This window comes from Lontra canadensis, unplaced genomic scaffold, assembly GCF_010015895.1.
Source record: "Lontra canadensis isolate GAN:19392208 unplaced genomic scaffold, GSC_riverotter_1.0 scaffold66, whole genome shotgun sequence".
Taxonomy (NCBI): domain Eukaryota; kingdom Metazoa; phylum Chordata; class Mammalia; order Carnivora; family Mustelidae; genus Lontra; species Lontra canadensis.
The window spans coordinates 1445092-1458740 of record NW_022631060.1 but is presented as its reverse complement, the minus strand read 5'-3'; the positions used below and the strand labels follow the sequence as shown (position 1 = coordinate 1458740).

General features: G+C 53.7%; 1 protein-coding gene across 2 annotated transcripts; it reads right to left on the bottom strand.

The window, feature by feature from the left end:
- LOC116880196 (membrane-spanning 4-domains subfamily A member 15) lies at positions 1 to 7658 on the bottom strand. 2 transcript variants are annotated; one of them, XM_032879060.1, is made up of 6 exons: positions 7434 to 7658; positions 4547 to 4669; positions 3513 to 3569; positions 1460 to 1552; positions 1004 to 1117; positions 1 to 137 (listed from the first exon to the last, which is right to left on the bottom strand). In XM_032879060.1, the coding sequence occupies exons 1-6, from the start codon at positions 7656 to 7658 to the stop codon at positions 21 to 23; spliced, it is 729 nt and encodes a 242-aa protein (XP_032734951.1). In that variant the 3' UTR covers positions 1 to 20. The 2 variants fall into 2 exon arrangements, with proteins under 2 accessions (XP_032734951.1, XP_032734952.1); XM_032879061.1 differs by lacking the exon at positions 4547 to 4669.
- Positions 7659 to 13649: the final 5991 nt, after the last annotated feature.

The window sequence follows — 13649 nt, the reverse complement described above, 5'->3', positions numbered from 1 at the left end:
TCCAACCCGCGGAGTGACCTCTACTCGGATGACTCCTTGGGCATATAGGCCACATTGTCATAGGCGGGGGGCGGAGAGGCTGCGGGGCTGGGGATGTTGAAGTCAGCGCTGAAGGCGCTGGGCAGGAAAATCACAGGCTGCAAAGAAAAGAGAACCTCGACAGTCTTGGAGGGCGCTGGCGCCTCCGGGCGGTGTTACAACAGTGCCCCCCTGTGGGCATCCTGAGAACAGCGCCCTCGTCGTGAATTGCGTAGATGACTTGGCCGGTTTGACTAATATTTCAAAAATATATACGGGGGCCAATTATGGCCCAGGCGTTGCAAGTACAGCAGTGAACAAAACAGACACAAGTCTCATTTCTCTAGGACCTAAAGGTCTGGCGTTCTTTCTCCCTGGGCTTCCACTGCCCTGGCTCTGTCTTGGGGGTTCAAGGTTCAAGGCGAACCCCGCAGGACTGGTTTCGCTCCCTGGGCGCACGCACTCCTCCACACAAAGTATTGCGGTGGCCTCACCTCCAGTTTGCAAAAAGCCACCTCCCGAGCAGCACCCACGCCCTATGGCCCTCATTTCCCGCCTGAGGCCGCCTTTACTCCTCAATGTCCTCCTCCGCCTCCTTTCTGTCCTCACTGTCCTCCAGATTTGGGGAAACTAAGCTAATTTCCCCCGGAGTCGGCTTCAAGGCCTGTGAACTCCTGGAAGGTCCCACCCCTCCATGCGCAGCACTGCCCTGGTCCCCTACGCCCCCACCTCGCAGAGCCTCCGGCTTCTTGGTGCTGGCGCCCCCCTGTGGCCTCGAGGAGAATAGCTTCCTCAAAGACTTCACGGGGGTCCCTGATGTAAGAGGGTGGGGAGCGGGTCGCAGCGCAGTCCCTCCTAATTGCTAGACCGAGGGAAGAAGCAAGAGGCTGGAAGAGGAGGCTTCCCAGCCAGCAGCCTTCTTCCGAGGTCCCTGTTGTGGTGGACGCTGGGTGGGTGGGGGAGGAAGGCGGTGGGATGTACTCACCGTGTTGGCTTGAGCACGGGTGGCTTGGCACCCAAAGTGGGTGGCAATGACCGCGATGAAGAACTCGAGGATGGTGAAGATGGTAAGCACGGCCAGATAGCCCCTGCCCACATCCTGGGGACACACCCACAGTCAAGGCAAGCCCAGTGCTCTAGAGGGACAGTAACTCGCTCGAGGTCACACAGCCAGGGCTGGCAGAGCTGGAGCCAGGACACCTGCTGCCTGCCCCGTGCCCTCCCCTTCCCTCTACTGGGCTGCCACTCCGTGCCCGCGGGGCCCAATCTTTGGGTAGGTCAGGGGGTCAATATCCACATGAGATCTATCAGGACTGACAAGCCCTGCCCACACCCAGGTCCTCGGGGCTGTCTGCACTGCACACTCTGCCTACCCCACCTCCTGGATGTGGCTCTAACAGGCTCTGAGTGTTCCCATTTCTGGGGGCATCTGACAACACACCCAGTTAGTGACACCAAAATCCATGAGCAGAATGGCTGTCCCCGCAAAGGCCGCCATGGCACTCAGAATGTTGGTCCCCAGGCTGCTCCTCACCTGCAGGAGGGAGACAGGAGGAGAATGGAGAAAGGAAGGAGGCGGCCGCCCTCCCTCCCCCACCAGGGCTCAGGGGCCACCCAGCCATGTGCGAGGTGTGCTTCCTGACCCCTGTCACTGCTCCCTTCTCCCCTGGGGCCTCTGGGGACAGCCCTGCAGCCTCCCTTACCTCTGTCATCTTGGAAGCTGCCAGAGAGGGCAGATTCCCTCCGTGGCCTCTCTGGGCGTGGTCTGCCTCGCAGGCTCCTGGCCCATCCTCACTGTGTCTACCCCCTGGGGCCCAGCACCCTGCAGGAGCAACTGCCCTGGGGGCTAGAGTCACAGAGGCTCTCTGCTATGGACACTGAGGGCCAGTTGGGAGAGGTGATGGGGTCATTTCCATGACGTACTGAGTGGGGATGGGTAGAGCAAGGTGCTGCAGGCCCTCGGGGGCACTGGGCAAGGGACAGACAAAGGGTAGGTGCGGAGGGCCCTGAAGTGAAGGCAGGACAGACCCTCACGTGGAGGCGCAGGGCTTCAGGGCAAGTGGCTCTCTGGGTGGTCCGAGCGACCACTCAGGGCTCATCCTCTCTTCGCAGCCAGAACCCAACGCTCTTTTGACCCAGTAGTGGGAACCTGTGACTAAACAGCCCTGGCCTTAATTTGGGGACCACCTGTGGGTCGGGGGGCTGGGACTGTGGGACCCACTCAGGTTCTAAGATCTCTGATCCTCTTTTTCTTTTTCTCTTCTTTCCTTTTTCCCTTTTCTTTTCTTTTCTTTTCTTTTCTCTTCTCTCCTTTCCTCTCTTGTTCTTTTCTTTTTTTAAGTGACATCAAGGAGGTCATGGAGACCAGAGCCCACAAAGCACTACAAAGCACCTGCAGGAGCCAGGCATTGTCCCAGGAGCTGTGAGCATGGGGACAAGTCAGGTCCCTGCACTCCTGGACTTCACAGCTTGGGGGGCGGTCCCGAGTTCCAGTCCTGCCCGGGTCTGATCCGTTCTCCACTCAGTGCCCAGCACTGCACAGCTCCCAAGAATGCAAGTAGGACAAGGAATCTCCACTTCCATTCTCAGTGGACTCCCTTAAACAGTGTCCCTTAAAAAATTCCAAAGTCCCTCTAGGCCCAGACTCCTTTCCCTCCCTTCCCCCTCTTGGCTGTGTCCTCCCTCTCTGCTGCCTTCATCCCTGTAATCTGCCCTGGCTCCTTCTGTCCCCATGCCCTCCCCATGCTGTCTTCTTGCCTGCGATGCTGGTTCCCAGGGTCTTCTGTGACTGTCCCGCTCTGAATAGCGAGCTTGGTGGCACCTGTCCTGGGAACCCAAACTGTCCTTGAGGAGTGGAATGACTGTCACGTTACCCCGTGTGCTTTCCTTGTGGCACTTTGCACACTCCCTAACTACTTTGTTGCTTGGCTTTGGGTGTTTTACCAGACCCTGGAGTGTAAGGTCCAGGAGGGCAGGAACTTGACCTTCACTGCTGTGTTCTCTGAGCCTGGAGCATGCTGGATGTGCTCCCCTTCAAAGCCCACATTGCCTCCCACTGCCCACAGAGGGGTCTGAGCCTCCACCACGTGGACCCAGTGCATCTCTCCTCTTGCTTTCTGAGACCTCTGCCCTGCTCACACGGAGCTCCACATGGTTTCCTCAGCAACCCTGCCCATGACTCCTCCTTGCCTTCTTGTGCTTGTCCCTCCCTATTTCTAAGTCCTCCCTATCCACCAAGGCCCAGATTAGCCATCTCCTCTTCCAAGAGACATTTTGGATCTTTCTCTTAATGACCACAAGTGCTCGGTCTGCGGACCCTCACTTTCTGCCCTGTATTGCAAATTGTGTCTTGGTTCCTCCTGTCCTGTGTTGGGTGTCCTCCTGTGCCTGACGCTCAGCAGGCCCCCAGGGAACGTTTGTTGGATGAGTGAATGGCCAGGAGGTCAGAGTAGAGGAGAATCAGTCGTGGCCCCGGGGCCCCCGTTCAGACTTACCAGGTAGCTGGTGTGGCTCTTCTCAGCTGCCACTGAGAGTGACCCAGAGATGACAAACTGTGTGGGGAAGAGAATCCTGGTGAGGCTGTGGCCAGGACACTGGGCAGGCCACATCATGCCTAGGCTCGGTTGAGACCAGGGAGATGACAGCAGCCTATTGGCTGTCACCTGCCCTGCCTCCAAGGATCTCTCTGTAAGGGTGTCCCCTGGTTACTGGGGGGCCCGTCCAGGGAACTGGGGCCATAGCCGGCAAGGTGCATGTTTTCAATGACATCACTCATAGGTCACACAAATCTGGCTCTCTTTCTGAAGGCAGAACTCTTACAAAATGAGAGTCCCCGTTTGCGGCAGAATCAAGTCTTGGGAACTAGTTCCCACATGCATTAGCTTTGATTTCCTCAAACTCTGGGGTAGGTGGGGCCAGGACTTTGCCTTTTAGATGAGGAAACTGAGGCTGGAGACTACCTAACTTGCCTGAGGGACTCCATGGTGACACGCAGTGGCCGTGGAGCTGGGATTCGGACCCCACTGGCCTCACGCCCAAGCCTGTGGTCTCCCGGGGCAGCTGGGAGACGCAGGTGGGTGACGCAGGTGCAGACGGGGCTGTGTGAACACTGAAGTGCTCTCTGGATGTTGGAGATTTACCAAGAACCATGTGCTTCCGGATTCTGCTGCAGGGGATGAGGCGGGTGGGGGGGGTGGGGGGGGGTTTGCTGGCCAGGCTGGCCGGTGGAACGGGCAGATGAATGGACTGGGGGCGGGGCTCCAGAGCTGGTCACATCCCAGTGGACAGAGCTCTTGGGGTGCTGGGGTCCATGAGGGAAGTTGAAGGTTTCTGCAGGCTGGGGTTTGGATGTGCGGTGAGTTTAGTATCCAGATAATACAGGTGGTTAGGATCCTTTATCCCTGCCCTCATCCCCTGCATCCCACCCTTTTTGGGAGCCTTCTCTGTGCCAGGGTGGCCTGTGCCCAAAAGAACGGAAGCGGGCGGGCGCAGAGGGGAGAGATGGGCCCCAGGTGGCTCCGGCACTCACGCAGGCTCCTCCCCAGAAGGGGACGCCGCCTTCGATGAAGAGCATCCCCGCGTGGCCGCGGCGGACCATGAGCAGCACGCTGCCGAAGCCCAGGTGGATGAGGCCGATGAGGATCTGGACGGTCTGCGGGAGCGGGACGCGGCTCAGCCGGGCAGGCGGGCCGGCTCCACACCGCCCTCTGCCGGCCGCGGGGAGAACGTGCAGAGCCCTGCGCGCCCCCGGATTCTCCCAGCCCCGGGGAAATAAAACCCCGATTCTGCTCTTTTGAGGAGACCTCCTCAGAGTAACCCTAAAAGGCTGTTTTAAGAGGGAAAGCCAGCTCGTACATCCGCGAGACCACCCCCGCCTTCCCCCTCCCATTTCCATGTTTCTCTGAGTCGGCCCCTGCTTTGTGCTCTGACCATGGATCCCAGGGACGCTCTGTGTTGCTACCGAAGTTTTCTCAGCTCTCATTTCAATGGCACAGCAGTCCCTGCGCCGAGGACCTCACCGTCCCCCACCTGCCCCCCCGCCGCCCCCCGCGGCCTGCAGCGAACCTGTCCTTGAGCGGCTCTCTCAGTTGGGCATCATCCCTGATCCATGCCAGCCTGCTGTGAGCCGAGCTGCCTCGGACCAGGGCTGACATCGGGGAGGGATTTTCTTTTCCAGGTGGTTTGCCAGCACCCCACAGATCCACTCCCATAAGTAGAACGGTTTTCCCAAGGAAGGGGGCATGTGTGCTTCTGATAAGCTCTGCCCTGTGTTTTTTCTTGTGTTTTTGGTAAGGAATGAATTCTAGAACCGGGTGGGCACATCAGAGGCCCCCATATTCAGTCTCCGCTCAACCCAGGAGCTCTTTCCAGCACCTAACTTCTTAACAGAACCCCCTCAGTGGGACTGCTTACCACCACTCAAGCCATGGTGGTCCCTGTCCAGGCAGTTGTGACTGTAAACGGCTGGAATCATTTTCTTGGGGTCATGGGGAAAGAGCCATGTCTTTCTAACATGAGTGCCCCAAAATTGGATATTTATGGGCATGGCCACCTTGCATCTTCTCTCCCATTCTCTTTCGAGCTGCATGTCCTCCTTCTTTCCAGCTTGCTTATGTGGCCAGCTCCGCTCCCCTCCTGCTTCTGGACACCCCCACCACTGCGAGCCCTGCTCACGGAACGCCGGTTGCCTCTGCCCGTATGCCTGTCTACACTGAGCAATGTGCATCTCCTTTAATCCTAACATGATGAAGTAGGTATTATTATTCTGACTTGGAGATGAGGACACCAAGACTGAACCTGAGATGTTCAGTAACTTGCCCGTGGTGTCCCAGCGATGGAGTGGCAGGCCAGCCAACCTTTGAGATGCTGTTCCTCTACTGGGTGTCTCCCCCAAGCACCTATTTATAGTTTCCCTTTCTGTGTTTTCCAGCAGTTTCTATGTATCTTGTCAAATCCCTTTGGCAATCATGGCTTCCCAGGACTGCTCTGAGGCTCAGGACTCCAGTGACTGATGACCCCATCTCTGTTCACTGTCTCTAGTCTCTTCATGCACCAGTGGACACAGTGTAGCCTTTAGTGTGGAATCTTGAATTCCAGTGTGTTCAAGCAGAGCTCCTGAGTGCTGCAGAGCGGGGGACTGAAAGTGGAACTGCACAGTCAGGCCATCCTGAGGTACAGGATGGATGTGTGGCCATGGGCCTTGACCAGTCTCTGTTTCCTAATCTCTCCAGTGGGAATGGTGGTCCCTGTCTCACAAGATGGTGATGAGATGTAAGCAGCCAGTGTGTGCACATTCCATGGTGCTGTGGGTGCCCCTCTTGGGGGTGCCCAAGAGATGATAGCTGTCCTCACCACTGTCATCATCACCACCATCATCACCATCATCATCACCACCATCATCATCACCACCATCATCATCACCATCATCATCACCACCATTATCATCACCATCATCACCATCACCACCATCATCATCACCATCACCACCACCATCATCACCATCATCATCACCATCATCATCATCACCATCATCATCACCATCATCACCACCATCATCATCACCATCATCACCACCATCATCATCATCATCACCATCACCATCATCACCATTACCATCATCATCACCATCATCACCACCATCATCATCACCATCATCATCACCATCATCACCACCATCATCATCACCATCATCATCACCATCATCACCATCTTCCATTTGGAGAAACTGAGGCCAAGGAACAAATAGAAGACCCTATATATGTATGTATGAGGATGAATATGTCTATCTGTCTGTCTACCTGTCTATTTGATATTTTCTTCCCGCCCAGAAACCAATATCTCAGCCATCTGAGGTTGGCAAAGACCTCCTGGGACCTCTTTCATGAACCTGCAGGAGCTGGCCTCTGCCCACCACTCCAGCTTCATCTCACCTCCCTCCTTCCTTTGCTTATTACATTCCAGCTGTGTTACCCTTCCATTTTGTCCTAGAACAAGCCACACGCATTCCCACCTCAGGGCCTTTGCCCTAGGTGTTCCTCCACCTGCTGAGCCCCCCCCGCCCCCATCTACCCTTGGCTTTCAGCATCCAGGTTTTAACCTAAATATTACCTCCCCGTGGAGACCTGTCAGTCCTTCCTTGCTAGTGTTGCCCTTCCCACATCCATCATGTTCAACCTCATTACCCTCTTTTGGGTCATCTTAGTGCTTTGTCTGCTGGAGTGCCCTCTGCGAGCCCCACGGGGAATGGGTCTGTAGGTCTGGTACGCAGCTGAATGCTCAAGCCCTCACTAAGCACTTAGGGACTGCCTGCCCCTCTCCAAGGTGCACGTGAATGTTCCCGTGCTGGAACTCTACCCCCCTTCCCAGCACCCCTGCACACACCCATGCCTCAGGTGATCTGGGGAGGCTCTTCTCACCCCTAAAGCTTTGGGCTCTCCGGTCAGGAATGTCTCCACGGGCCGCAGGTCGGGCTGCTGAGTGGCCCTTGGCGTCTGCGCCCCCAGCGGCGGCTCCTCAAACTGCAGGACCCCGGGAGGCTGGCACAGGGAGGTGGGCAGGTTGGCTGGGGGCTGGCGGAGGCCGCTGGCATTGCTGGGCGGGATGACGACAAACACCCCGTTGCTGGCCGGAGTGGCAGACATGGTGCTCGGAGGGCCTGGGAGACAAAGGTCAGATGATGCTGCTGCTGCTCACACACTCACATGGGGCCTTTTAGTTTATAAACAGCATGCCTGTGTAGCCCCCGTCACTGCCATCCCTGAGGACGGCACCCACATTTCTGACCATCGTTCATGGAGCTTCACTCCGAGAAGTGAAGGACGTCCTAGATCACGGGCCTCTAGGTGAGGCAAGGCCAAGGCCCCAGAAGCCCCGATCTTAATCTCTGGGCTTTATTACGTGGAAAGGACCTTCAGGGGGAGCACATACTTAAACTACCTCCTTTCTCCAGAGAGGGCAAGTGACTTGACCAAGAACACACAGCCAGTGTGAGGCAGAGCTGAGGCAGCACAGCCCTCTTCACCCACAGGTTGGAACTCACCTGCCGTCTCCTGTCCCTCAGCCCCGGCTGGGGAGCTCGTGTCCATAATGCCCGTGGGTCATTTCCGGCTCTGGAGGCTTTCTCTTTGGCCACCCAAACAGTTGCTATTAATGTATCTGGGAAATGCATGGATTATGGGAGCACTGTGTGTGGCTGGCCCCAGCAAACACTTTGGGCAAAAGCACCCAGCTATCAGAAGATGAGCTTACTAGGACACCAAAGAAGGATGAATGAACCTGCCAGATCAGACAGTGAACTTGAAAAAGTCAGTGCTCCCATTGGCATTAATGGGTTTAGTGTCATCTGTGGAGACGGACATCAGGATTTGAATCCTGGCCCCTCTTGCTACTGCGAGATGGGACAAGATGACCACCTCCCCCTTGCCTCAGTTTCCTTACTTATGAAGTGGGGATAAGGACACTGCTACCAGTCTCACAGGGCTTGGCGTGAATTAAATCGAAATAATGCATGCACACTTGATAAAAGCCAGCCTTTGAGTGCGATTTGTTGTAATGCTACTTGCCTAAAATGTTTTCTTAAAAGTAATGTGTATAGAACAGTCATGATGGGTGGTTCAATTTTTAACTGTTTTACCATGCACATCCCCTGTGTTCTGACAGCTGTCACACCCTCTTCTCCAGGGAGAGTCAGCTCGCAGACCGCACAGCAAATTCTCTGTGGTTCTGCAAAGGCTCTCAGCTGACGAGGGCTCAAGCCCGCCTGTTCTGGGGTGATGAAGCTTGCAACATGTACATCTTCTGGGGAGCCCCTGAGCCATTTAGTTGTACTGTGTCTGACCTACATTTGTGGACAGAGTGTTGACTTGCTGCAAAGAAACAGAGCCAAGGCCACCCACAGGCTGTTCCACAGGTTTTCCACAACTGGAGGCATCGCCCAGGACTCAGCTGCAGGAACATGGGGTAAAAATTGGCTGGCGTTTAGGGAGTGACAGAAGGCAGGTGTCATTTTGAAGGGGTTCCTCCCTGCCCCTGCAGCCTGGGAGGAGGGAGGGCGTGCAGTGTGGAGGACGGATCTGCCCACGGGTTATTCTGGGACTTCCCCATAAAGTGCCTACTCTGTCGGGGCTCTCATTTCTAGGGACTCACACCAAAATGATTATTCCTAGACATGCAAACTGTAACGGGGCTGGCAAACTGCGTCTGTGAAGAGTCGGGTGGTAGATACCGGGCTCTTCTGTTGCGACCGTGAGCCTTCGACAGCAGCTGGAAGCAGACACAGGTAACACCCCCGGCGGTACAGCCGTGCCTATCCGGCTGCGGTTACAGGGACAACAGGTGGGCTGCCTCGGATCCCTGGGCTGCCGTTCGCCGACCCTGTTCTTGGAACACTGCCAGGCAGGGTGCTCGGCATAGGAAACACTTGGTAAATTTTGGCTACAGCCTCAAATATTGCTTATATGGATTATTTGCCATGGTTTCAGGCAGGATGCGAAACTGCACTGAGCCAGTCTACGTTCCTAGAAAACGATGACAGTGATGGCTGAGCGCCTGCCTCAGTTGTAGGACGAGGTGAAACACAAACATGGGTGAGAAAGTCTTGAAAGCTGGCGAAGTGCTGGGGGTGTGTGGGGGGGGTCCCTTTAGGGCTCCAGTTTCAAAGCAATGCTGCCATGATCCTATCTCAACATGAACTTTTCTGGAACTTTCTAAACCAAATTGCAGTCACTGAACCCCACTCTGCTTCACGCTGCCAGGCACCATGTTAACAAGAGCCTGTAACAGACTTGCTTTTTTTTTTTTTTTTTTTTTTTTGAGGACTTACTCTTTTCCAGGCACTTCAAATATGTTATTTCTTATTCTTACAAGGATAATTCCTGAAGGTTCATTTTGTGGGTGAGACAAGGGAGACTGAGCAGCGGAGGGATTGCTGGGGGTGACCCAGCTGCTGGTTGATGGAGCCAGGGTTCATGTCCAAGTTAGCCCATCTCCACAGCCTGCCCCTGTCCCTGTTGCCGCCCCAGGGGTCCCAGCTCTTCCACCCTGGTGCCTTAATGTTTGTGTTGGCCACGTGACTTGGTTTTGCAGAATAAATGTGGTTGGAAGGAAATACACGGCTTCTGGGTAGAGGCATTGAGCTATCAGAGAACCTGGACCCCGCAGGGCTCTTTTTCTCTTTGTCATAGTGACTCACAATGTCCTGGGCAGAGTCTGCTCCATCTGCCCGGCTCTCTAAGTGAGGACCATGGGGGGAGAAGAGCTCCCAGGGCACAGGAACCCGAGGAGGAGATAAACCCTCCCCGGATGAGGTCACAGAGCTGTTCGGACAGCAGCATAATCGAGCTGCTCCTGACCATGACCCTTTCCCCAAATGAACGTAAATAGGGGTCAGACACAGAGTCCATGTCCTCCAGGAGCCTAGAGGCGAATAAGAGAAGCAAGGGAAGTTTGCCATTCAGGCCAAAAGACAATTACTGAGCAACCATGATGAGCACCAAGTGAGAATACGGAGGTGAATTAAGACCGACGTGCTGCCCTCCCTGCATCTCTCAAGGGAGAGGTCTGCGGAGCGAGGGGCCACGGATCTGACCTGACTGAGGAAATCAGGGATGTCCCCAAGGAGGTTACAGACCTTAGACAGTCCTTAGAGGTGCTGCTTTCCTATTGTCTCCTCCCTCACCCGAGGACAGTCGTTGTTCTCTTTCTCTGCATCAGTCTCCTTCTCTTCCCCACGCACTGGCCTCCCCCGCCTGGCCAGACATATCTGGGAAGCAGACACAGTTGCTGAGGACACTAGCAATGATGTTGTGGCCTGGGAGTCCAAGGAAATTGGAGAGGGAGTGAGACAGCAGGAAGACAGGGAGTCTGAGTGGGGGAGGACCCTCCTGTCCCACAGGTCCTTGCCGAGTGGGGTGCAAACCCTGGACGTTGAAGCCCTCTTCTCACTCATAGGGAGAGATAGGCCTGGGCTATTAGCTGTACTTACAGATGAGGAAATGGAGCTTCAGAGAGGGTGAGGTTGTCTCTCACAGTCACACAGCACCTCAGTGGAAGAACTGGTTAGGTCCTGGATTCCTGCTGACTTTAAGGACCTCACTCACTCCTGGGTTTGAACCCTGCCTTTGTTAGAGGGAGGAGGCTGGCGCTTGTGCCCCACTCCTGGGACTAAGGATGCTAAAACGTCCCGAGTCCCCAGAACAGCATCTTAGAAACAAACAACTGAATGAGCCTGCTGACTTTCTGCCTCCTCGAGGCAGTTCATTTAAAGTGATCACTCATGTTCTCACCGGCAACCAGAAAGGACATGTAACACCCGGGGGGAAAGAGGGATGAAGTTTTAGAGTAAAAGGACAAAGGATTTCAGTAGAACAAGTGCAACTTGGTGAAAACCTCGCTGCTTTGCCTGTAGCATTGTCATGTCTCAGGGGACGGCCGAAAACTGCCGACACCCAGGGCGGGTTGGGCAAGTTGCTGAGCCTTCCCTGGGGTCCGTCCTGGGCACCGAGCAGCCCTAGAAGGAAGCAGCTGGAATTAGCAACATCTCTCTTGGGCAGGAGGTGAGAACGCGCTGAAACCGAGACCTCGCCCTCCTCCCGAGAAGAGAAAACACCTACAAAAATAGGCTCTCTGCTGCTGAGGCTGGCTGGGTGGCAGCCCCGAGCACGAAAGTGTGACATAGTCCCCAAGGCTCACAATCTCCCCTCTCGACTCGCCCCTGCAGCTGAGACAGCCCCTCTGCACCCTAGGGCTGGGACCACCCCTCTCTCACATTCTGGGGACCACCTGGCCCTTGCCACTTGGTTCTGTGATGCTCAGAAGGAGAACTCTCTTTTTTTCTCCCTTAACAACCAATCAGCCAGTTTGACCTAAACACTAATGTGTGTGAACCAGGGTCAGGCAGGTGGAAAAAAAGGGAAGTCATGGTCCCCCGCTTCCAGGAGTTCACAGGGCACCCACCAGTGGAATGGCTGCCTGTGACAGATGCAGAAGGCTCCAGACACCAGCGATAGGCATGTTATGAATGGCTAAATGAGTGGAGGTAGACTTGGCTTCTCTCTTACGCACCACACTTTACAGTTTCTGTCATCTTTATGGGAACTACGGACCCTTACAATAGCCCTGTGAGGTAGGTGTTATTCAGCCCTTTTCGCAGATCATAAAGTGAGGGTCAGAAGTAGCAGTGTGAAATCCTTAAATCCGTATGGAACCACAAAAGAGCCTCAGTAGCCAAAGCAATTTGGAAAAAGAAAAACAAAGCTGGAGGCATCACAATTCTGGATTTCAAGCTGTATTATGAAGCTATAATCATTAAGACAGCATGGTACTGGCACAAAAACAGACACATAGATCAGTGGAACAGAATAGAGAGCCCAGACACGGACCCTCAACCCTGTGGTCAACTAATCTTTGACAAAGCAGGAAAAAATATCCAGTGGAAAAAAGACAGTTTCTTTGACAAATGGTGTTGGGACAACTGGACAGCGACATGCAGAAGAATGAAACTGGACCACTTTCTCACACCACACACAAAAATAAATCCAAAATGAATGAACTACCTAAATGTGAGACAAGAAACCATTAAAATCCTAGGGGAGAAAATGGACAAAAACCTATTTGACCTTGGCGGCAGCAACTTATTAGAGACATTGCCGGAAGCAAGGGAAACAGAGGCAAAAAGAACTATAGGGACTTCATCAAGATAGAACTTCTGCATAGCAAAGGAAACAATCAACAAAACTGAAAGCCTATGGAATGGGAGAAGATATTTGCAAACAACATATCTGATAAAGAGTTAGTGTCCAAAATCTATAAGAACTTACCAACTCAACACCTAAAAAAGAAATAATCCAGTTTAAGAAATGGGTAGAAGACATGAACAGACACTTCTCCAAAGAAGACATCCAGATCGCCAACAGACCCATGAAAAGATGCTCAATATCACTGATTGTCAGGGAAATACAAACCAAAACCATAATGAGATGCCACCTCACACCTGTCAGAATGGCTAAAATTAACACAAGAAACAATAGGTGTGGGCGAGGATGTGGAGAAAAGGGGAACCCTCTTGCTGTTGGTGAGAATGCAAACTGGTGAAACCACTCTGGAGAACAGATTGGAACTTCCTCAAAAAGTTAAAAATAGAGCTACCCTATGATCCAGCAATTGCTCTACTAGGTATTTACCCAAAGGATGCAAAAAATACATATCCAAAGGGGTACATGCACCCCGATGTTTATAGCAACATTATCAACAATAACCAAACCATGGAGAAAGCCCAAATGTCCATTGACTGATGAGTGGATAAAGGAGACGTGGTGTGTATATATATACACACACAATGGAATATTACTCGGCCATCAAAAAGGAAATCTTGCCATTTGCAATGACATGGATAGAGCCGCAGTGTATTATGCTAAGTGAAATAATTCAGTCAGAGAAAGACAAATAGCATATGATCTCATGCATATGTGGAATTTAAGAAAGAAAACTGATGAACATATGGGAGGGAAGAAAAGAAAGAAAGGAGAGAGGGAAACAAGCTGTAAGAGGCTCAAGAAGGAGGACAAACTGAGGGTTCATGGAGGGAGATGGTGGGGGATGGGCCAGATGTGGGATGGGGATTAAGGAGGGCTTGT